Here is a 22424-nt window from a genome sequence, read left to right on the forward strand (position 1 = left end):
TTCCACCAGGCACAGTGCTCCGGGGAGAGCAGTAGTACTCTGTTCTAAGCAGGGTCCCAGGTAGAAGTGCTGGGGAGGGCATTTCGGTTGTGGTCCATGTGGCTGAGAGAACAAGAAGTAACAAGGGGAGGGGGGAAGGATCTGAATCTCCTACAGTTGAACAGTTGCTCCTGGGAAACAATTTAAAGTACATTTAACAAACAAAACTAAGGATTTTAAAACTGAACATTAAATTTGTAATTTAGACTTAACCATATCACTAGATCATTTTGTGTGGAGGGCAGAATTGAAAAGATGCCCTAAGAACTGGCTTTGGGGACTGATTGTGCTGCAGCTGGAGGAACAAGTCCCATAGAACAAGCAGCATCAAAAGGGAGTTTGTGCCCTTGGAAATGTGGCATTTAACTAATGGCTTGGATTTAGCCTGCTTCTCACTGCATAAAATAGATTGACATTTTTCAGCTCTTCAGGCCTTATTTTCCATTAACTGATAAGGGTTGAGGAGAAGTTGTAATCAAAATGCCAACAAATGCTGCTGCTATTTGTATTTCATCGACGTTGTAAAAACGGCTTGAGCCTCTGGCATCTCAGTACTAGCGGGCCTATCTCTGCCCTCCGGGCAGGCTACCCCCGGCGGGCAGCTCCGGCGCTGGAAGGGCGAGTACAACGCCAGAGGAGGTCGCGCAGACGGTCGAGGGCCCCTCTTCCCCCTTCCCCCTCCCCGGGTCATCCCCTGGTAGCCGCCTGCCCGACGGCCGACCCGGGGCGCCCCGCACCTCCCGGGGCGAGAGGCGGACTGTCCCCGGGGCCGCTCCGCTGCGCGCGGCCGGGCCATCGTTGGCCGTTAGCGCGGCCGTTGCCCCACGCGCGGGCCATGAGGGGCCTCGTGCCGCGGAGCACGAGCCGGGGCTGGGCCCACTCGCCGGACGCTCTGGCGGGGGGCGGCGTCCCTCGGAGTGGCGACCGGCCCCGGGACCCCCTTGAGGCCGGGCCTGGAGTGCCCGGGGGGGCTGCACGGGTGAGGACCAAGGTCGGACAGGGGCTCGAGCGGCGCTGCCGCGGCCCGGTGTCGGGGAGCGGGGGGCGCTGGCCCCGTTTCCCTTCCGGGGGCGGCGCGGCGGGCGGAGGCCCCCAGCCGGGCTGCAGGGGAAGCGCCCGCCCCTGCCGCCCCCGGCGCGGTAAGATGGCGGCCGCGGCTCAGGCGCTGAGCGGCTCCGGGCTGCTCCTGGCCGCCGCCGCCCTCGCCCTCCTGGCCGTGGCCATCGGCACCGACTCGTGGTACGAGACGGACGCGCGGCGACACCGTGAGCGCTGCCGCGGTTTCGGCCACAAGCGCAGCGACCCGCCCGGCTCCATGTCGGCGCCCAGCTCGCACCTGCCGCTCCGCGCCCGGCCCCCGAGGGCCCTGTTGCCCGGGCGGCCCCCGGCCCCCGCCCCGGCCGCCGCCGCCGCCGCTCTGGACTCGCACTGCGGCCGCCGCTTCAACTCCACCGTCTCGGGGCTCTGGAGGCGCTGCCACCGCGCGGGCTACGAGCCGGACAGCGAGGAGCTCATCCGGAAAGGTGCGGCGACAAAGGGGGTGGGGGCGGCCCGGGCAGCGGCCCCGGCCCCGGCCCCGGGCCGGCGGGGAGGCAGAGGGACCCCCGCCGCTGTCCGTGGTGCTGAGCGCGGCTGCCGGCGCGGCCTGGCCGGGGCCCCAGGTCTGCGGGCGGGGCCGCGGCTGCTGCGGCGACAACAGGCCGGCGGGAGGGCGCGCATGCAGCCTCGCACGGCCCCCGTGGCTCCAGGTGTTCCTGGCATGCGAGAAGCGGCGAGCGTATCCCTGACCCGATCCCGGGGTCTTGTACACCTCCCTGTCTGCTTAAAATGCTGCATTGCTGGGTGGGACCGTGTCCTCGGAGAGCCCCTTCTGTGGCTCAGTGCAGGGCTTGACACTTGAGCAGGGTCTCGGGTGGGCATTCTCCTAATTCTGATGCATTCTTGTTATTGAGTGCTGAGAAATGTACAGTATTGCTTATGGCTCTGTGATGTTTGCAGCAAGAGGAAAGGGACCTGTTGTTCCTGTTCTAGCATGGGTAAGTTCTCATTGCTGCAGTGGATTGCCAGGCCTTCATGGTGGCAGATGTCACTCAGGGCTCCAAGGGTCACAGGAAAGAAAGCTGTGGATCTTCTACTATTGTGGCACACGATCCAAAGCCAAGCAGTTCACAAAGTATGAATAAAATTCCTGGACTGGATAGTACAAATAATGTAGTGGTCTGACCCATTAAGTCAAAATAAATGACATATAAAACAAGCTTAGGATAAGAAATGCTGTGTATGGTTAATGATAAATAACAGCACTTATTGTTCCAGCAGGTACCTATTAGCACAGGGAAAGTAGGAGTTGGGAGAAGTGCTTCCATTGAGGCACAAAATGGAAAGGCTATCTTAAGAAAGTGGGAGCAGTTCTTCAGTGTGGCTTCCAACTGTGACGCCAGTCCTGCACAGCGGAGGATGGATAGACTGGCACTGCGAAGCTCAGCTCGTCTTTGTCTGTTCTTTGCAATGCACAGCAGTGATTCTTACTTTTAGAAACTAGTGCTGTGTGATTAGCTTCTTTCTCTATTCAATCTCCTAGGATTCATTTTATGAATTTTCATTTTTATTTCCATATTGATCTCATTTCACTAAAAGGTAGCTCATTAATTTCTTTCTATTAATTGTGCCTGTCATGTAAAATATTTATCTATTTTTTTGCTTCACATCAAGCCAAATGCTTTCCGCTCCCATTAAGATTAGCAAAGGTTGGGGGAAGGGATGGGAAGAATACTAGTTTGGTCCTCGATACTTCTGTTTGTGAGGCATTTTCCCAACACTCCAGTGGTCAGACAGAGAGGCTAGAGTCTGCATTCTGCATGCACGAGGGCATTACAGGGTGGTGAATGATCTTCCTCAGGGTCTGATGTGTAAAACCGGAGGGACTCTGAATCCAAAAGGTTTTCCTTCTACTTTCTTTTTTTCTTCAGCTGTTCTAATAAAAGACCTTGCCTTTCCCTACAAGCCTTGCTTCCCTCATGTTCTTTGCCTGTTAGATCTGCAGTTGCAACTGCAAAGATTTATGCGTTATCTTATGGGGAAAATTATTAATAATAGTTCTTGTAAAGCCAGATCTTTAAATAGATATGACTCTCTTCTTATTCTTTCCCCTGACCTGCTTTACTAGCAGCCTTTTCTTGTTCATGCTGTGTCTTTCTTTTCTCTGACAACTGTGATTAAGCAGCCTTTTCCGGCCAACAGTCAGGTGTGGCTGTGGCCGAGTTGTTCTCTTGAGCATGATACTAGATCTGGGGCTTCCAAAAAGAAGAAATGGACTTTTTTTCCTAGTGTGAGTTGAGCTGAAGATGACTGCTGTGCACATCTGAAAGTCCTACTTTCTCCTTGATTTGCAGTAAGTTTTCAGCTAGCTCTTTGGTGATGTGTGATGCCTTCTTACATTCCTTAAACTCCAGGTTTTTATAGCCTTTTAGTGACAGAGAAGTAAATTTATTTTGAGGGCCAGTCCTGTGGAATTTTTGGTTTGGCTTTATACTCTGTTTTTCTAGTACCTCTGGAATATGTTTTCTTTCCTTTCTGCATTTCTCTTGAATTCTGAATAAATGACTAAGTCCCTAAGTACCCTTATCTGTTTAGATAATTCCATGGATTTCTAGTCCTTGTGTTTACTGCTGTAAATACTAAGTGGAAACTTTCATACTTGGGCATTTTAGCTGATGATGCATACATTTATATATCTCAAATATATATATATTTAAAAATGTAAAATATATTAACTTGATATATTTTAAAGGAAAAAGCAGGAGTCAGAAATGTAGCACAAAACTGAGAGGTGGGAAATTTTAAATGTAAGAGAGGAATGATGTGTGGGATTTTGCTTAAAATGCAAAATCATTATTTTGGAACTGTGAAAAAATAGATAGTTTCATTTTAAAAATGCAATTAAGAAGGCAAAAGAAGAAATAATGTACAAACCAAATGGGGCAAATGGAGATTAGTAATGAGTAAAAGACAGCAGCCAAAGAACTGAAACACTTGGTGGGGAAACTAAAAGGATTTGTGAGGGACTGTGAGAGTAAGAACTTGAGCACTATACATCACCTTGTAGAGCCTGTCCTATGTGGATTACACAGTGCGTATCTGATTCTGCAACAAAAACCTTTTGCGTGGAGAATTCTTAAGTAATGAGGTCTTGCAGGGATTTATTATATGCTGGTTAGTGGTCTTCTCTATTAATATGAAAAAAGTGTTGCTTACAGAGTCATGACAGTAAAAAATGATTAATTAAGAAAAATCCATTCTAATAGGCTGCTTTGAATAACTTGGTGGGTTAATTTGAACAACATGCATTTTAACACCAGGAGATTGAAGGAATTAAAAAATAAAAGGTTTATCACTGTTTATAAGCAGGAGATTTCATTGCTTTTCAACTTGCTCTGAAAAGACTCTGGGATGGGGCTGGTACTTCTCACATATACTGGGCAGAAATGACTTCTACTACCATGATGTAGCTGTGAAAGTGAGAAGAACCACTGGATGCTTAGGCAGAGGAACACAACAGTTCATGGCAGTAATGAGGGCCTTAAGAGAAAACTGCTCGGTCCTGGTGTTTGTGCTTCCTGTCCTTTCCAACTGATGATAAATTGGAATAGTTACAGGGATGACTGTGAGGTCTGTAGAGCATCTATTATAGTGGCATATTGAATAAACTCAATCTGTTTGGTCATGGCCATTGGTAAGTATGATCTGTCAATAAATATGACTATAGGAGTTATCATGGTGTTTTAAAGGAATATTGATTTACCAGATCTAGTGGCCTTTGGGTGACGATGTGGACAGAGTGATCCCATAGCTGTGATGCTTTCCACAACCCTGGGCAGAAATGGTAGGAATAGGCCAGGGAGCTTCAGTGGCCACTTGTTCACGAAGGAGGAGAGGGCCGGACCTCACGTGGTAGCTCAATGTTAACTGCCCATGGCTGCCACCTGGTCTTGCTCATGGTGAGGAGGAGAGGGTCTCTCCTGGCTGTGTGAGAGCCAAACTGCTCTAAGATAGGACTGGGCAAGGTAACAGAACTGAAAATGAGAACCCCTCCATTTCCTCCTCATAACGCTGGCATATGGGCAGTGTAGAGAATAAAACCTGCATGTTTCAAAGTTAGAGAGAAACAAAAACTGAACTGAAAGTCGGGGTGTGCTGAGCCCGGATTACAAATTGAATGTGTCACAGCAGGTCTGGGTCTGGGTTTCCAGGTGTCTGGCAGCACAGGGACAAGGGGCCTGTGCTCTGCCTGGGCATCTGGAGGTCCAGAAATTATTTCTAGCCAGTGTCCTCTGATCTTTCCCAGCCTTTGGGTTCAGTCAGGAGAAAGGACTTGTCAAGGGAGACTCACAGTCCCAAGAGTTGTAAGAGATCATGGGAGGAGAACCTATCTGCAGTTGCAATCCTGAGGGGGAAAAAACCCCACGTTGAGGACAACATGTGAGAAACAATATTGGCTGTGGGAGGGCACAGGCATGTAGCTCGACCATGAAACTGTCAATGTGACACTGCCAGATGCAGTTCATTGCTGCTTATGTTTATTTTTTAATCAAGAAAATTGCACACACAGTGTAACTTTCATAGTGTTCTTTTAAGCCACTCAGAAGTGTTAGGATCAGGCTGTCTGTGGAACCTTTTTCTGGTATATGTACTTTATGGTAAGCTAATGCCATGAGCACCTGCCCCCTTCCATCCTGTATTCTCAACTTAATCATGTGCCAAAAAAAGACAACGCTCACTTGTTGGTCACCACATGACTCCGTTCTATTCAAGCCCTTGCCTGAAGGCAAAGTTTTTGATTTTGGCAGGCTTTCTTATGGTGCTAGTCTGAGTGCACTATAAACAAAAGCGAAATCCCTTTGCTAGCAGGTTTCTGAAATGGAGGGCGGGATGCTTTCCCCTATTTTATAGACTGCGATTTAAGGTATGTAAGGGCTTAGGATAAAGGACTTACTGGAATACCTTTGAAATACCTTTGACTTCGTGATAACTTTGAGACTGCAAACCTGATTTTGATTTTTTTTTTCCTCCTTTTTTCTTGAGTACTTAGAGAACAAGGTGTTATATGACTCTAAATGCAGCCTCATGGAGTACCTGGCTATATTTGAGTGCATAGCATCTCTGCAAATTAGACTTAGAGATTCACTCAGAAATTGGGAAGCATGAACTAGTGACTGCAAAATCTGGCTACTCAGGATTGCCTGGGTGCATGTTATAATTTCCTGGGAGAAAGTGGGTAGGTATTCCACTGAGAGATCACCCTCACTGCTTCCCTGATCCCCTGACTTTCTGGCCTACCTTTTTCAGCTTTTCTAGCAGACCTACAGAGAGAGGCCTCCCTTGTTTTGCCTGTGGTGGCTCACACCAGAGCAGGTCCAGCCTGTGCTCTCGGAGAAATGGGAATCTTACTGGAAAAAGGGCTTGTGATGGTGTAATCAAAGGCTGTCACCAAGCCCATGGATTAGAGGTCAGCTCTGAGCATAAACCCTAAAATTCATTATCTCCTGAGATCTTTGTTTTGCAAACTTGCTGTTTTAGTATAATTTTATGTGTTATGTACACAAAATTAGCACTTTGAATTCTTGGGAAGAAAGGATTAGAAGTAAAGTTTTTATACCAGAGACAGAATGAATTGATATTTGAAAAACTTCTAAATAACCAGATTTGTATAAGAAGGTGGAAAGGTTTTACTTTTAGTCTACATGTAAACTCTTGTAATAATACAGAGCAGAGATTTTCTCAGTGACATTTTAGCTGAGGAGTCCATAGTTTTGATCGTAAGGGATGTACATCTCTGGTCTTTGGGTTTTTTTTAATGACCTATAAAAGTAGTAATCCTTGCTCTTACATAAAATACTGCTTCATATATAGTACTTTTATAATCAGAATATGTAAGTGCATAGATCTTACTTTTAATGAATCCATTGCCTTGTAATCTCTGATGTCCTTAGTTTGTACCATAGACATATTTCTCAACAACACATGTAAATCATGTCAATATTGAAACTGAATTCAGTCAACAGTTATAGGTGAAATTCAATTAGAAACTGTGATGTGCTGTATATGGCCTAAGATCTTAATTCAGATGTTTACAGAGCTTTTTGCAAATGACCTGGCATCCTCTGTTACTGGGTTGTCTTGCTGATCCATTTGCTCAGGCAGCACTACAGACTTGTTTGGAAATAGCTGCAAAGAGGGTGCACTGCTCCGCAGGGTGAGCGCAAACGGCTGAAGGTGAAGGGCAGCAACTCTGTGTATGGGTGTACTGCTGTGGCAGGGGAGGTGGTGGGGAACCGCAGCAGGGGAAGGGGGTGGTGGGAAGCAAGGCAAGGATGGGGGCCCACTTGAAATGCTTTGCTGCTCAGAGGCTTTTGGAGCTCTAGCTCTGAGTTTTCCCCTTTTGGGGTGTGTTCTTTACATGTTTGCTTGGTCCACTCAGTAATAAATGTCACTGTTCTGTTAATGTGGGAAAATTCAGATAATCCTTCCCTCCCTGGTCTGATGGCTGGAATTGGCTGGGCCTCTTGTGTGCAACAGCCTGCTAGTGATTGTTCACCAGCTTAATTAGCTCACTGGCCAACTGATTGTTTCTGAATGGTTCTTCTGCCCCAGCATTCAAAGGGCAGTAATGACCCTGTAACCATTGTTTAAGGGGAACTTTCCGTACTATTTAGCTGTTTTACCTTTCTGGCTGTTCTCTTCCACCCCACCATCCATGTTTATTCTTCCCCCTGACCTTGGTTTTACTTATAACAGGGAGAGCAAGGCACCTTCCTCTCTCCACCCTCTGCTATCATCTTCTCTGTTATCGGTTATTTTCTAAACTAAAAATCCCTTTCAAGAAGAGTGTGCATGTAGGTTCCCATTAGCATCTGGGGTACACTTTTCTTTAAGCTGTAATGGAAACAAGCCTACTGAGTACTATTGTTCGTCAAAAGTAAAGCAAAGAGCCAATGACTGTACTGGAATGAATTAAAACTTTTCTCCCATGCAGTTCACTGCCCAGTATTCATTCAAAATTTTCAGTGATTCAGGTCTGTTTTCTTAGAGACAAAGCAGTCATGTTGGTGCTGGGCCATGTTCTTGTCTTCTCAACCATCCCGAAGAGATTGTACCAGTTCCTGTAGAAAGCTTCTGGAGCTGTTTTTTGTGACTGTTGTTACTGTTTACTTTCAGCTGTTCATTCCTGACCATAAGGGTTATCAATCATTGGAACAGGCTGCACAGGGAAGTGGTTGAGTCACCATCCCTGGAGGTATTTAAAAGACATGTAGATGTGGTGCTTAGAGACATGGTTTAGTGGTTGGACTTGGCAGCTTTAGGTTAACGGTTGGACTTGATGATCTTAAAGGTCTTTTCCAACCAAAATGATTCTATGATTCCTGGAGCCTGCCTTGGTCTGCACCTTGCTCCCTCCTTGCTGGTTGGTTCTTTGTAGCAGGGCTCCCTCTCCTCCTAATCCCCAAAGCCTTTGAAGTAAACAGATCTTTTTTGGTTACATTTGCTCTGTTACTGAACTAAGGCTTCCCCTGTGTGAGCAGCAAGCGCAGGGCACAGGTTTCATGCTGTTTCACAGTGGTGTCTGTCTTACAGGAGTTATTCAGCGCTGCACTGCTGTGAAGTACCACTACACCTCCAGCTCTCTGCCTCGCAACTTACCCATCAACATCACAAACACCATCCGGCAGGATGAGTGGCATGCACTCCGTAAGTAACCCATAGCAGCATACAAGAGTGTTTGGTTACTAAATGCATTAATGCAATACCAAGTGAGGGCTCCGAATCAGCTAGCTGTCACTGGGCTCTAAGCATAAATACATATTTGTTGGTGAGGAAGGGCAAGCAGCTGACAGTAAGGGGACATGAGATTTGGAGGGGCTTAAGCGGTGAATTCAGGAATACAGGCATGTGTGTAGTGTGTGGCAAGGTGTAATCGTATTCTGGATCTGGGGACAGACAGTTCCTAGCTGGCTTACAGCAAAGGTGCTGCATCACCGTATTGTCTGTATAGATCTTGTTGTGTTTTTCTGTGTGCACAATAGTGACCTTGTGCTGCTCCTTGGCAACCAGCTTTTTTAGGGAACATCTCGGTTTGTCTCTGCAACCTCCTGTTACCAGCTCCTGGCCCACAAGCTGCCTCATGCCCAAGTCCTTCCCCCACAGATGACTGACCTGTCAGTTACCGAGAATGATTTAATCATTTTTTTCTGCTCCTGCTTCTCTCTATGTCTGTTTTCTCGTTCTATTGCCTCACATAATTCTGCCCAGCCCCTGTCATGTGAGCCTCAGTGCTGAGGAAATCCAGCTAGAGACTGAACTAGGAAGAGACAAGAACAGCACTTGTATTATGGATGACAAATTGTTGTTCATATCACTGATGGCCAAGCTTTTTTTTAAAGCTTGCTACTGGAATTGTTCCCATCGTACTATATTGATCTGCTGTCTGTTTCTGTCCTCTCGCTATTCCTTTTTTCAGCTCACACTATCTGCCTTCAATACACTAGTCCTTTACTTCTCTTCAGCATCCCCTCTCACTTCTTTTATTTCTATTTTACTTCTGTTTTCAGCAGACACTCATCCAACTCCATCCCAAAGAACCACACCACACACACAAAAAAAGCCCTTGCAGTAGTAACATTTACAAATCATTGCTCAATTCATGATGTACCCCTTCTGTCCCATGCTGGGGAGTATTTGGTCAGTATTCCTCTTGATCAGGACAGAAATGCTCTCCAGTTGTACAGCGCCCAGCAGAAGGGAGTCAAGTTAGCTGGATTCCCTTAGTTTCAGTGAACTGGGCAAGCTATCTTTCTTACCTGAAAGAAGCTACAGGAGTTGTCCACAGGTGAAGTATAAACTTTAGAACCAGCAAATCTAAATCTGTCTGGACTCTCCTCTGGCTGTCCTGTCTGGGTGTGGCCATCTTCATGCCTTCTTCCTTGCTTTTCTCCTTTCTCTTCCCTCAGATCTGCGGAGGATGACAGCTGGCTTCATTGGCATGGCAGTCTCCATCATCCTGTTTGGGTGGATCATTGGTGTGCTGGGCTGCTGCAAACAGCAGGAGCTCATGCAGTATGTGGCTGGGCTGCTCTTCCTAATGGGAGGTGAGAGCCTTTCGCTTCTACTCCTGAAGTCAACACAGTCCATATTGCTGGCTGGGGAAGTGCTCTTAAACGTAAAGTCAGCCCACAGCAAACACATGAAGCAGTTCTTCAGTGCAGTAAACCATCAGCACAGCGCAGAGTTACCACTTCCAGCCCTGGGCAGGACCTGGGCTTGCACGGGTATTTGCATGTTTCTGAGCAGATCCTGCTGTATGTACAGGAGCCCTCAGCTCTGGAGAGCTGGTGTGTAGCCACAGGGACCATGTGCACAATGAGCACAGTCCTCTTGCCTGCTCCAAGTGTGTGGATCCTGCGGCTCCTGTCAGACAGCTCAGCTCAGTGTTCCCCAGGGAATCTTAACAAACCAACCAATGTAGAGCCCCTTTCTGCTGCTCAAAGATGCTCACATCTTTGGGTACCAAAGAAGTTAAAACCCAGGCAAGCCTGGAGAACATTGGCCCAATGGTAAGGAGATGAGCTCAGTGCTTGCCGGGGTGTTACATCTGTTTCTGCTGGCTGGGAGCAGACTTCTCTGCATGGCCAAAGGTTTTCTGAACCTTGATTGTTCAGTTCAGAAATAGGCAGTGTTTTGTCTTTATTTGAAAGGGGCCTAGTAGCAACAAATGCATCAAAAGGGTGAGCTACTGAGATGCTCCAAGGCTGGGGAGTCATCAGATTGAAACACTAAATAGGCAACTTTCGAAGTATGAAAAATGAGGCTCTACTTAAAAGCCAGAGCTGTTACCCTGGAGGCCCAGTGTCAGCATCTATAATGGTTGCAAGCAAGGAACTTGGTGATACAGCATTTATATCAAGTAAACAAGTAGGTGTGACACTGGTTTGGTGCCACTTTGGGGGGGTGGGGCTTGCCATAAGCAAGCTGTCTCAAGGAGTGTTTTTGGGGAGCTGCACAGAAAACCATTCTACTGACATGATGTGATGCTACAGAGACTGAAAGTTAGGCTTGTGCTGTCTTTGATCAACTTATATGCTGCTTAACTGCAGTTTCCTTTGGGAACATTTTCATTTCTTTATCATACAGCAATGAGAGAGTAAAGTATTATAAAAAAGTGGAACAGGCAGGCTGGGTCCCCTTTGAGTGCTTCTGCACTACCATGATGCTGTCAGCAGTAAGAGCTGTCATCAGTATTTAGACACAGATCCAGAGCTGGAGAGAATAAAATGATCACCTTGAGTCTAGTGTGTAGCAGACATACTAGAATGCCTTGCGTTAGAAGTTTCTTTGGCTTTTTTGCTCTTCTGTACAGGTGCTTAGTGACTACATAGCAGATGATGACAAAACCCTGGGCACTTTCCATGGGGCTAGGCTACAGCTGGCAGGAGTCTGGGCATGCCTAGTAGAAATCAAGCAGTCGCTGCACTTTGCAGCCCTGGGCTTCGGCTATTTACCTTCCATAGGAGAGACAGCCCAAATACCATCCGGAGCCCAATGACATTAAATAAAGTCTCAGGAGAATCAAAGCATGACGAACTACACATGATGGAGTTTGAGATACCCGATATTGCCTTAGCTCAAGTAGTTGCTATTTGTGAAGTATCCTGTAGTCCTACATATTTTGCCTTTTTTTTCCCCCGCCTTGTAAGAAGACTGACTAGTAGGAATAAAAAAAAAAAAAAAAAGGTAATTCTTGATTTTGAAAATTCATGACTTTTTGAAAATAAATAGGGAAAAAGCAGACCATAATTAACCTGTCTGAGGGCGGTGTAGAACCCTCTTGCTTTTCTCCTGCAGGTACATGCTGTATCATCTCACTCTGCACATGCGTAGCTGGGATCAATTTTGAGTTATCCCGCTATCCTCGCTACGTCTATGGGCTGCCAGAGGACATCAGTCATGGCTATGGCTGGTCCATGTTCTGTGCCTGGGGAGGCCTGGGCCTCACCCTGCTGGCTGGGTTCCTCTGCACATTGGCCCCATCACTCAACACTTCTCGGGCATCCGTACAAAAACCCAGACAAGAAAATGGGGCCGTGTGACCTTGGAGGGAGCGAGGAGAGACTCTGGAAAGCGCAGCCTGGGCAGAGCTGTGGGTTAACACCAGGAAGAGGTGGCGTGTCAGCGGGTGGAGAGCAGTGCCACAGCTGTGGAAATACCAGCCCGTGGGATGCTGCTACAGCCTCCAATCGCGGACACAGACATTTCAAGCAACTCCAGGTTTGAATTATTGACAGTTTGCTCATTGATGGTTTAAGGGGGGGGTCAGTTCTTTTGATTTGTTTTTCTTCTGTTTACAAGGGATTAAGTCCAAGGCTGTGTCTTTTTTTGTGCTGTTTTTTGAACTGTACCTCCATGGTCCTGTTATTGTCCAGTTGTAAGGGATGTTTACGCACCAACTCTATTGCTGCAGGTCTGTGTAACTCAGACCCAAATTAGGGCAAGGAGCTACATGAAGTTGGCTTGAACACTTTTGCAACAGGCGTGTCTAGTGTTGGCTCAGGCCATCATTTCCCAAAAGAACCTTGATCTAAGCCGAGGTTTAGACCAAAGAATTAGCCCATTCTTAGTATTAATTCATTTAAATCAGAAATCTGTGCTATTCCATGCTGTGGTATCAGCTATTTACTCATTACTAAAGCTGTTTCCAAAAGGAGCCGGCTGTAACTGAGCAGCAAGACTCTAAAAAATACTTAGTGGCTTCAGGAAGGGAGGGGAAAGTTTTCCTCAGCTTCTTACACAGGTAAGGTTACTCATTTGGCTAACCAACATACCCTTGTTTTAATGGGGAGATGTATGCAACATGCAGCTTGTAACTATTCCACTAGAGGCCAGGGTATATTTCTGACAGTATGTCATAGTTTGAGCTGCAGGGATCAACTTTCACCCCCCAACTAACTTATGGGTGCAACTCCTGTTCTGTGAAAGGAGATGAGTAATTCTCCCCAAGCTCAAGTAGCAGTACTGCTAAAATAGCAGATGTATAGCCCCCTCTGATATTAATGTCCAAAGGAACTGCAATGTATTTTCCTCAGGAACGCGTGGCTTCTGCTCACTTCACCACTCACCTCCTTCTAATGTCAAATGCCCCCTGAGCACAGCGTGTCAACATCATGCATGCTCCGCTGGAACAAGCCCCCTCTCCAAAATGAGCAGCAAGGACCTTAGAACCAGCGCAAGTACTAGGGCTAACTCAGGAACATCAGCCAAAGTACTTTGGGGTGCATTTTTCTTTCAGTCATCTGTTCTTTCTTCCCTCACATCCCCAGCCCTCTCCCAAGTGTCCAAAAACTGCACAGGTAAAGATGAGATGGCCAGCATTTGGAGATGTTTACATTGTATTTAAAATACAATACAGTGGCATGTAAGATACTTAATGCTAAAGTCGGTGTATTTATGAAAAGTGTAATTTTTAAATGGAAGTTGTAATTCTCAACTGGCATTAAAAGTACTGAAAGACTTGCTCAGTGGATGAAACCTTGAATTCCTTCTGACTAATTACCAGACTGACTCACCAGAGAGCTCACATACATATCAGTGATTGTGTTAAAGCTTCCAGAGTTAAGTTTAAATGACAAAGTTAAAACATCATTTGTGTGTGGATCATGTTCACTTCTCCCTTGCAAAATAAGTGTTAGTTCAAAATTTTCAAAGACTTCAAAGTTGTATAGTCCGTTCACTGGCTGCACAGGTAAAAACAGGGGATGCTGTCTGAGCTACAGTTCATCAATTTCAAAGCACACTTACTGCACTATAACCTGTTGGTCCTCATCCAGAAATAGCAGAGCAGGATTTAATCCAGTTCTAGCACGAGGAGGCTCCAAAGGCAGCATGATGGGCACCAAGGACAGGAGGTTGTCGCCTTCCCTTTTGCAGATGCCAAACCACCGAGCAAAGGCAACAGCCCCAACACATCACGGATTTGGTTTCAGAGGGAAAAAAGGCTTTATTTCTTCCAGACAGAAAGTGGTACAGTCCAGTCTAGTCCTGTCCTCTGCCAAGGCCGCAACCTTGACTGGGCAGAGATCAGGCATAGTACTGCAGATTGGCTTTTTTCTTTGCTTGAACCTCCAGGATTCCTTCCATGTAGTCCTCGTGGGTGAGCTCTGTAGCTCCACGGCGGAGGGCAATCATCCCCTGCCCAATGAGACAGTATTTAGAGGGGGCGTGTGCGCACCACATCAGTTCAAAGTAATTACTCCATGCTAGCTTTCACATTTCCCTCCCATCAGTGCTGGCTGCTGTAGAGGAACACTTACCGCTTCAACGCACACAGCCTTGCACTGGGCTCCATTGAAATCATCTGTGCAGCGAGCCAGCTCCTCATAGTTCACATCGGGGCTGATATGAGTGGGAGGGGGGGGAAAAAAAGTCTGAGAACACGTACCAAAGCAAGGTACAGAGCTTCCTTAAAACCCAATGGTGAGCTCTCAACAAAGAGAGCGCCTACCACTCCACAGCCCTGACCATCATGAGTGACAAACACAGCCCCAGAAGGCCATTCCTCTTCCATACCTGACATTCATTTTGCGTGAATGGATCTGCATAATTCTGGCTCTGGCCTCCTCATTAGGCATCGGGAACTCAATCTTGCGATCCAATCGTCCAGAGCGGAGCAAAGCTGGGTCCAAGATATCAACCCGGTTGGTTGCAGCAATCACCTAAGTAGAAGTAGGATCATCAGTCTGAGGCACCAGGACAACAGGCCTCTCCTCCCCAAGGATCCACCAAGCTTCTTCCCTGGACATTGTTTTCCATCCCCTGCTAGAGCACTCTGGACCTCAGTAGCACTCTGCTAGATCCCAACCTTGACTTGTGTGTTGGGCTGGAAACCATCAAGTTGATTAAGCAGCTCCAGCATGGTCCTCTGCACCTCCCGATCACCAGCCTTCTCACTGTCAAACCTGAGGAGGAAACATGGGTAAAACGATCAGCGTGAACCTGACCACTCTGTCCCTATGCTTTTATTCACATAAAAAGATGGAATGACTGCAGTTCATGCTCCTTGGCCAAGGTCTTGCAAATTCTCCTTGAAACTACAGGAAGTCCTATCTTGGTAAGGACTGTGACTAGAACAACTGTCAGCAGCAGCTAAGTCTTATTATGTCCTTAGAGTTAAATGGGGCTAGTGTTGTCCAGGCCCAAGTAGTAAATGAGGGTGAACATCTCCATGTACCTGATGCAGTTATCAGAAAACAGTTTTATACAGCAGGAGACCATCAGATAGATCCCACATCTCATGAACTTTGCTCATGAGGCCAAAGATTGTAGCAACTGCCATCCACCTGTGATTGGCTTTACACTCTGTTTCTGAATAGGCCATGCTTTAAGCTAGGCTTCCCTCACATACACAGGCAAAGGGGACTGCTAGGCGGCTCCCGAGAGGTTTACCACGTGGCCTACACCTCACCTTTTAGTGCCAATGGCATCCAGTTCGTCAATAAAGATGATGGAAGGAGCTTTTTCCTTGGCTAGAGCGAAAGCATCACGTACCAGCTTAGCTCCATCACCAATGAACATCTGCACAAGTTGTGGACCTGCAAGCTTCAGGAACGTAGCCTGGGAAGTAAAAGAGAATCCTATGCCTCGTTTCTCAATAGGGTCAGTTCTGAATACTACAAAAAGCCCTTAATAAAAACAAGCAAGCCAGCAAACAGACAAGAAAATCCCAGCGTTTGTAACACCAGTTTGTATGTATGACCCCTCTCCCCTTGGAGGTGTTCTTACTCTTTTTCGGGTACTATTCTACAGCAGCAGATGCTTTCAAAGGTTTCTCTTACCTTGGTCTGGGCAGCACATGCTCGAGCTAAAAGCGTCTTCCCTGTTCCTGGAGGCCCGTACATCAGGACTCCTTTGGGCGGCTGTATACCCAAGTTTTCAAATTTCTCCTTATGATTCATTGGCAGGACAATGGCCTCCACGAGCTACAGCAAAAGAAAAGTATTAATACATAAACCCATTCTCCTCCACAGATCCAGGCTGCCTGCTCTGAGCTGAAGTTCAAAGACTGTTGTCCTCAGTCACACCAGAAACTAAACATAAAGTGTTACCTCTTGGATTTGTTTATCCAGCCCCCCGATGTCACTGTACTGCTCTGTGGGTCTCTCATCCACCTCCATGGCTTTCACCCGTGAATCATACTCAGTAGGTAGAGTCTCCAGGATCAGGTAAGAGTCTTTGTTCACCCCCTGTGAACACAAGTCCTTTGCTTTTAACAGGCCCTTCAGATAGCAATTAATAAACATGCAATCAGATGATTCACTAGACCTTGAGGATGCAGGAATTACCAGCTTTGACATTGGCACTCATCATATCACCACAACTTGGCACAGTGGACAACGCCACAGCTAACCTAGCACATTTTAAAAAAACAGGGTCCGATTTACTTACGATATAAAAGATTGGGTTTAGAAAGCTTACTAGGTGATATCTAAATTTTCAGCACTTAATTGTACACATAAAGAACACACCCCAAAACTACTTTTCTATACTACAAATATGACTGAACTCATTTATTAAAATTTTAGTACAGAAATGGTCTTGGAGAAATCTGGACAGATTTGTCTCCTTTCTGAAGGGCAAGACGTACACAATTTTCTGGCCAACATCATATCGAACAGTGACAACAGCACCACTCACCACTAGGTCTCCAGGCTTCAACTTTTCAGCGTCAACCAACCCAATAACAGGCAGGAAGTATGTCTGTAGGAAAGAAATCAAAGTAAGCAAAACCAGCTGTACTAGGAGAAGGCCCTTTTCAGCACTCCTCACACCTAGCTGGGCACATGGGTCTTACCTGGCGTGTAGAGGTCTTGATAACAGCACACTTGCCCTTTCTCTGGGAATCCAGGTCAATGTTTGCTCCGTCCTCCTCCTGATCATTGGGGTCAACATCCAGCAGCTGAAAAACAGAGTGGGAGATTTCATGACAATGTAACCAGGCCAGCAGGATGACCCCAGGATTAATGCTGCTAAATTACATGCAGTAGGAGAAATAAAACTTCCCATCATCCATCAGCAGTAGAATCCTGAAAGCATTAAAGCTCTCCTATAAAAATTAATTTCTTCCTCTCCTCATGAAGCAGCACACAGCAGCGCATAGAAAGACACTATAAACTTCAGAACAAAGTAGTAGCTAATGGCACCAATTTCTCCTCCCATTAGAGCAGCTCACATTAAGTTCATTGAGTTTTAAAACAGTAGTACAAACCAACACCCTTTTTTAAAAAATAGAAAACTGCCAGCATTTTTTCGGCCTATCAGCAAAATTACTAAATTACAAAAAGGACGTGATGTAGTAACACAGCCATCACTTTTCATTCGCCACGTCACAAATTTCAGAAAGCACGTACCAAATTTCACATGCCCAAGTCTGCACTAAGCAAGGCTGTGTCACCCTCTGATGGCTACGGTATCTATGGATGAACAGCAGCCAACACCTAAGGAATGACCCAGACAAGAGGCAGGCAAGTGATGCGCACTTCCAGGTCACAAACAAAACCAACAGAAAAACCTGAAAGTCCTGGCTCCAGGAGCATCAGTAGTTTGAGAATACGCCATGTCTCAAATTACTGACGAGTTTCCCTGCCCTTCTCACTCCCAATATATATTGTGCAGAGTTCTCATATTGCACCAATCTCACCTCGATAACGTTAGAGACAAGGTATGGCAGGGTTTTGTTCACTTTGATCTTCTCACTGTTCTCTTTGATCTTGTCTTTCATGGCCTGAAGCTCATGGGTAACTCTCAGTACTTCACTCTTCATGATCTGGAATCAGCATGCAAAAGAAAGAGATAGGAATACTAAGGCAAGATAAAATTCACACGTTATTCCAAAAGTAAAACAGTTATAAAAACATAAGTCTGAGGAAACAGTGGGCATAAAGGGAAACAGAATATAAAAAGAGGAAAAGCCAGCAAATTAGCCAAAATTGGTTAGGAATCGGGCTACACAGTCCATTCTGGTCTCCAGCTAATCAATATCCCTAAGTGATTTCTTCCCAGTGTCACTGGATAACCTTAGTCTAATCAGTGCATCAGCTTACACGGTTGCAATATGACTTAGATAAGGATATGACCTAGATAAAACAACTATGGTTTGGGTTTTACTTTTTAATATATACAGATACACAGGTAACTAGATATATGCACACATGTGCATAACTATATGCATCCACACACACACACTTATTTTAAAGTTCTGTTTTGCTGGGTTTAAAGAAGAATTGTGTGCTGGAACACCGAAGTGATGACATGCAATAGCATAGGAACAAACAGCCAGAAAACCCCCAAACTGAAAAGTATCACAATACAGAATCAAAGTAAACTGAAAGTATGAACAGGGAACGGGAGAACTGAGGCTGTGTCTACGGAGAGCAGCACCTTTGCAAAGAGATGTACCACCTGTGCTTCCACTGGAACAAAGAGAAAGAGACGTCCCATTTTTATAAAGCTGTTCTGTTCTACAAGACCACATATATCAAGACCTACATATGAGAAATGAACATATTAACTGCCTCTACAGGGGAAAAATACTTTTCATTCTCCTTAAAAACAAAACATTCAACACCAGAGTAATATCCAGTACTTGTTCCCCACAAAGACAGCCAGGTCCTTTGGAAAACAGTGGAACTCACAGGACAACTCAGGTCGAGAAGGACCTCAGGAGGTCTCTAGTTCAACTGCCAGCTCAAGGTAGGGTCAGCCATGGGCTCTCAATAGGTTGCTGAGGGCTTTGCCCAACTGAATCTTGAAAAATTCCAAGGACAGAGACTATACAACTTCTCTAGAACAACCTGTTCCACTCTTCTGACTGCCCTCACAGTGACAAGGTCATCTTCATACCCCTGTAGAACCTCTCATATTTTCAATTTATGACCAGTAATTTATGGTTTGAATTAACCTTGGCCTAGGTTTGGATAAGATATAAAACCTTTCTATAGGAGAAAAGGAAACAAACCAAACATATATTAGTAGCATGACAGAAAGCTCAAATTCCTACATCCTTACAGAACTTTTCTGAGGCTTTTACTACCACTGTGGTCAACGGCTCAATGTCTGGATAGAGATCAGTGACGAGTGGTGTCCCTCAGGGGCCCCTACTGGGACCAGTACTGTTTAATATCTTCATCAATGACATAGATGGTGGGATTGAGTGCACCCTCAGCAAGTCTGCAGATGACACCAAGCTGAGTGGTGCAGTTGACACACCTGAGGGATGGGATGCCATCCAGAGGGACCTGGACAAGCTTGAGAAGTGGGCCCATGTTTCAACAAGGCCAAGTGCAAGGTCCTGCAACTGGGTTGGGGCAACCCCTGGTATAAATACAGGTTGTAGGATGAAGGGATTGAGAGCAGCCCTGCAGAGAAGGACTTGGGGGTGGATGAAAAGCTGGGCACGACCCAGCAACGTGCACTCACAGCCCAGAAGGCCAACCGTATCCTGGGCTGCACCAAAAGAAGTGTGACCAGTGGGTCAAGAGAGGTGATTCTGCCCCTCTACTCTGCTCTCATGAGATCCCACCTGGAGTACTGTGTCCAGCTCTGGGGTCCTCAGCACAGGAAAGACATGGACCTGTTGGAGTGCGTCCAGAGGAGGCCCACGGAAATGATCAGAGGGCTGGAGCACCTCTCCTGTGAGGACAGGCTGAGAGAGTTGGGGTTGTTCAGCCTGGAGAAGAGAAGGCTCCGGGGAGACCTTATAGCAGCCTTCCAGTACTTGAAGGGGGCTGGTAAGAAAAATGCGGACAGGCTTGTTGAGATAGGACAAGGGGTAATGGTTTTAAACTAAAAGAGGGTAGATTCAGACTAGATATAAGGAAAAAAATTTTTATGGTGAGGGTGATGAAACACTGGAACAGGTTGCCCAGAGAGGTGGTAGATGTCCCATCCCTGGAAACATTCAAGGTCAGGTTGGACAGAACTCTGAGCAAACTGGTCTAGTTGAAGATGTCCCTGCTCATTGCAGGGGGGTTGGACTAGATTCCACTAACTGTAAGGGAAAATACCTGTAAGAAAAGAAGTTCTGTACTCACTGTCCAACAGTAAGTACATTTATATCCAAGAGTAACGCACCCAATACAGATGTTTCTCAGTCTGTCTGGCTGACGCCCACATACGTTTTCCTCCCTTTCCTGGTTAGTCACACAGTTTGAAAACACACAGTTTGTGATCCCCATTGAAGCAACTGCAGCACCAAATGTTCTCAGGAGAACTGGTTACACCTGAACTGGCCTACATGATTCTGTTTAATGGGGAAATCCACTCTTCTCTAAAAAAACTAACTTTTTAAAACATCTTTTTAAAGCATTTGATGCCTAAGCATAATACTGTGCTGTACCACATACTTATTCACAGGACAGAACTATTACAGGAGCCAGTACAGGATCTGTTACACAAAAATGCAAAAAATTTAGAAATTTAATAAACACAGTCTGGAAAACACTGAAGGAAAACTGCATGAAGGGAGGGTGCCAATAAACATTTCTCAATTGCGATGCTCTTACTATAAAATACAGAAGGCTGCTTTTGCTCCTTCCTGTACTCTGCAATCTAAAATCAAGACATATTTATCTTTGCTGTCTTTCAAGAGTAAGAAAGTATGTAAGTCAGAATTACTTGTGGAACCTGAAGCAGTAGGATGAAGTTGCTCTGTAGAATTTATGAAATAATTTATCTCAATATTGCTAACATCAGGCAGTAGAGACAAACTTATACCAAAGTTATAAATGCTCTTCTACGTGAAACAGGTCTATCTTGGGACAGGTCTACCCAGGTCTGTCCTATTTAACATCTTTATGAATAACCCAGACAAGAGGATAGAGTGCACTCTCATCATGTTTACGGATGACACCAAACTGGGGGGCGCAGTCTCTGTGCTCAAGGGCAGGGACTGCCACTCAGAGGGACCTTGGGAGACTGGAGTAATAGCATACAGAAACCTTACAAAATTCACAGACAAATGCAAAGCCCCGCACCTGGGAAGGAAAAGCACCTTGCAATGACACAGGCTGGGGACTGACTGGCTGGGGACAGCTCTGCAGAAAGGGACCTGGGCGTCCCCAGGGATGATAAACTGAACAGGAAAAGCAAAGTGCCCTGACAGCAAGGGTGGCAAATAGCATCCTGGGCTGTACTAACAGGAGTGTAGCCAGTTGATAGAGAAAAGCGTTCAGCCCCCTTTACGCAACACTTGTTAGATCCTATCTAGAGCACTCTGTCCAGTTTTGAGCCCCCCCTAGAGCAAATACATTGATAAACTGGACTGAGTTCAGCACAGGGCCGCCCAGACGGCCAGGGGCCAGAGCACTGGCCCTGTGAGAAGCAGCTGAGGAAAGTGGGCTTGTTCAGCTGGAGAAGAGTACTACTGGGGAAGGCATGAAGAAGACAGAACCAGATGCTTCAGAGCTGTGGGCGGATGAGACAACAGACAAAGACTGAAACAAGAGAGGTTCAAGCTGTGCCACAGAACGCCCGGAGAAGCGGTGCAATCTCTATCTTTAGAGGCTTTCGAGATCCAACCAGATAAAGCCCTGAGCAGCCTGGGTTATCGCTGACCCCGCTTTGAGCTGGAGGCTGGACTACAGATCTTCCCAAGTCTCTTCCGATCTGAGTTACCCGATGATCCTACCTGATCCAGGCCGTGGAACAGACTTCCCCCTCCCACAGCCCCCATGGCTGTGCTAAGCGCCCCCCCCTCCCCGAGCACCCGCAGCGCAGGGCTGCCAAGGGGCGGCCCCGCCGCAGGCTGCCGGCCCGGCCCGGCTCCGCTCCGCTCCCCGGCCCGCCCGCGGCTGCCGGCCCTCGGCCGCTACCTTGATCTCGCTGTCGAGGAGGCGCGTGCGCTGCACGATCTCCTCCGTGGACATCTTCAGCACCTCCTCGCCGACGCCATCCTGCGGGGGCACAACGGCTGCATCACCCTCGGCCTGACCCGCGCCTCGACCCAGCCCCGCTGCTCCCGCGCCCCGCCACCCCACCCCAGCGGCTGCCACCCGGCCCCCGGCCCCTCACCTCGGACTCATCCCACACCGACGCCATCTTTCACCGAGCCAGGCAGTGAGCGCACAGCACTGCGGATTCTGGGCGGCAGATTCCGCTCGCCTCGGAGGCAGGGCGGAAGGCGGCGGGACAGGCAGCTCGGGGGCCCCGCGCCCCCTCTTCTTCTTCGACGCCCCGCCGCGGCCCCGCCGCGGCCCCTCCACCCCCGCCGCCCGAACAGGAGCCCGACAGCTCTGCCGAATCTGCCGGTGCGGGTAGTGCGGAAGACACCGCTGCCAGGTCACGTG

At 47.0% G+C, this 22424-nt stretch overlaps 2 protein-coding genes across 2 annotated transcripts; one reads left to right on the forward strand and one right to left on the reverse strand.

The window, feature by feature from the left end:
* The first annotated feature begins 1003 nt into the window (after positions 1–1003).
* Positions 1004–13600, forward strand: LOC104642951 (transmembrane protein 178B). Its single transcript, XM_075754661.1, has 4 exons — positions 1004–1562; positions 8671–8784; positions 10044–10181; positions 11935–13600. The coding sequence occupies exons 1-4, from the start codon at positions 1184–1186 to the stop codon at positions 12177–12179; spliced, it is 876 nt and encodes a 291-aa protein (XP_075610776.1). The 5' UTR covers positions 1004–1183; the 3' UTR covers positions 12180–13600.
* On the reverse strand, positions 13458–22418 carry PSMC3 (proteasome 26S subunit, ATPase 3). Its single transcript, XM_075754656.1, has 12 exons — positions 22150–22418; positions 21951–22031; positions 17780–17905; positions 16934–17038; positions 16777–16839; positions 16188–16325; positions 15918–16061; positions 15548–15696; positions 14945–15041; positions 14653–14798; positions 14397–14478; positions 13458–14274 (listed from the first exon to the last, which is right to left on the reverse strand). Exons 1-12 carry the CDS (start codon positions 22174–22176, stop codon positions 14164–14166), a joined length of 1269 nt encoding a protein of 422 aa, XP_075610771.1. The 5' UTR covers positions 22177–22418; the 3' UTR covers positions 13458–14163.
* Positions 22419–22424: the final 6 nt, after the last annotated feature.

This window comes from Balearica regulorum, chromosome 5 (assembly GCF_011004875.1).
Source record: "Balearica regulorum gibbericeps isolate bBalReg1 chromosome 5, bBalReg1.pri, whole genome shotgun sequence".
NCBI lineage: Eukaryota > Metazoa > Chordata > Aves > Gruiformes > Gruidae > Balearica > Balearica regulorum.

Bases quoted from the DNA above. Each gene is read 5' to 3' on its own strand.
- PSMC3 (XM_075754656.1), bottom strand. From the start codon at position 22,176: ATGGCGTCGGTGTGGGATGAGTCCGAG. The intron at 17,039-17,779 runs GTGAGATTGGTG...TCTGTTTTTCAG, and splicing joins TTGTCTCTAACGTTATCGAG to CTGCTGGATGTTGACCCCAA. The intron at 14,275-14,396 runs GTAAGTGTTCCT...CTCATTGGGCAG, and splicing joins AGGCTGTGTGCGTTGAAGCG to GGGATGATTGCCCTCCGCCG.
- LOC104642951 (XM_075754661.1), top strand. From the start codon at position 1,184: ATGGCGGCCGCGGCTCAGGCGCTGAGCGGCTCCGGGCTGCTCCTGGCC. The intron at 8,785-10,043 runs GTAAGTAACCCA...CTCTTCCCTCAG, and splicing joins GGATGAGTGGCATGCACTCC to ATCTGCGGAGGATGACAGCT. The intron at 10,182-11,934 runs GTGAGAGCCTTT...TTTCTCCTGCAG, and splicing joins GCTGCTCTTCCTAATGGGAG to GTACATGCTGTATCATCTCA.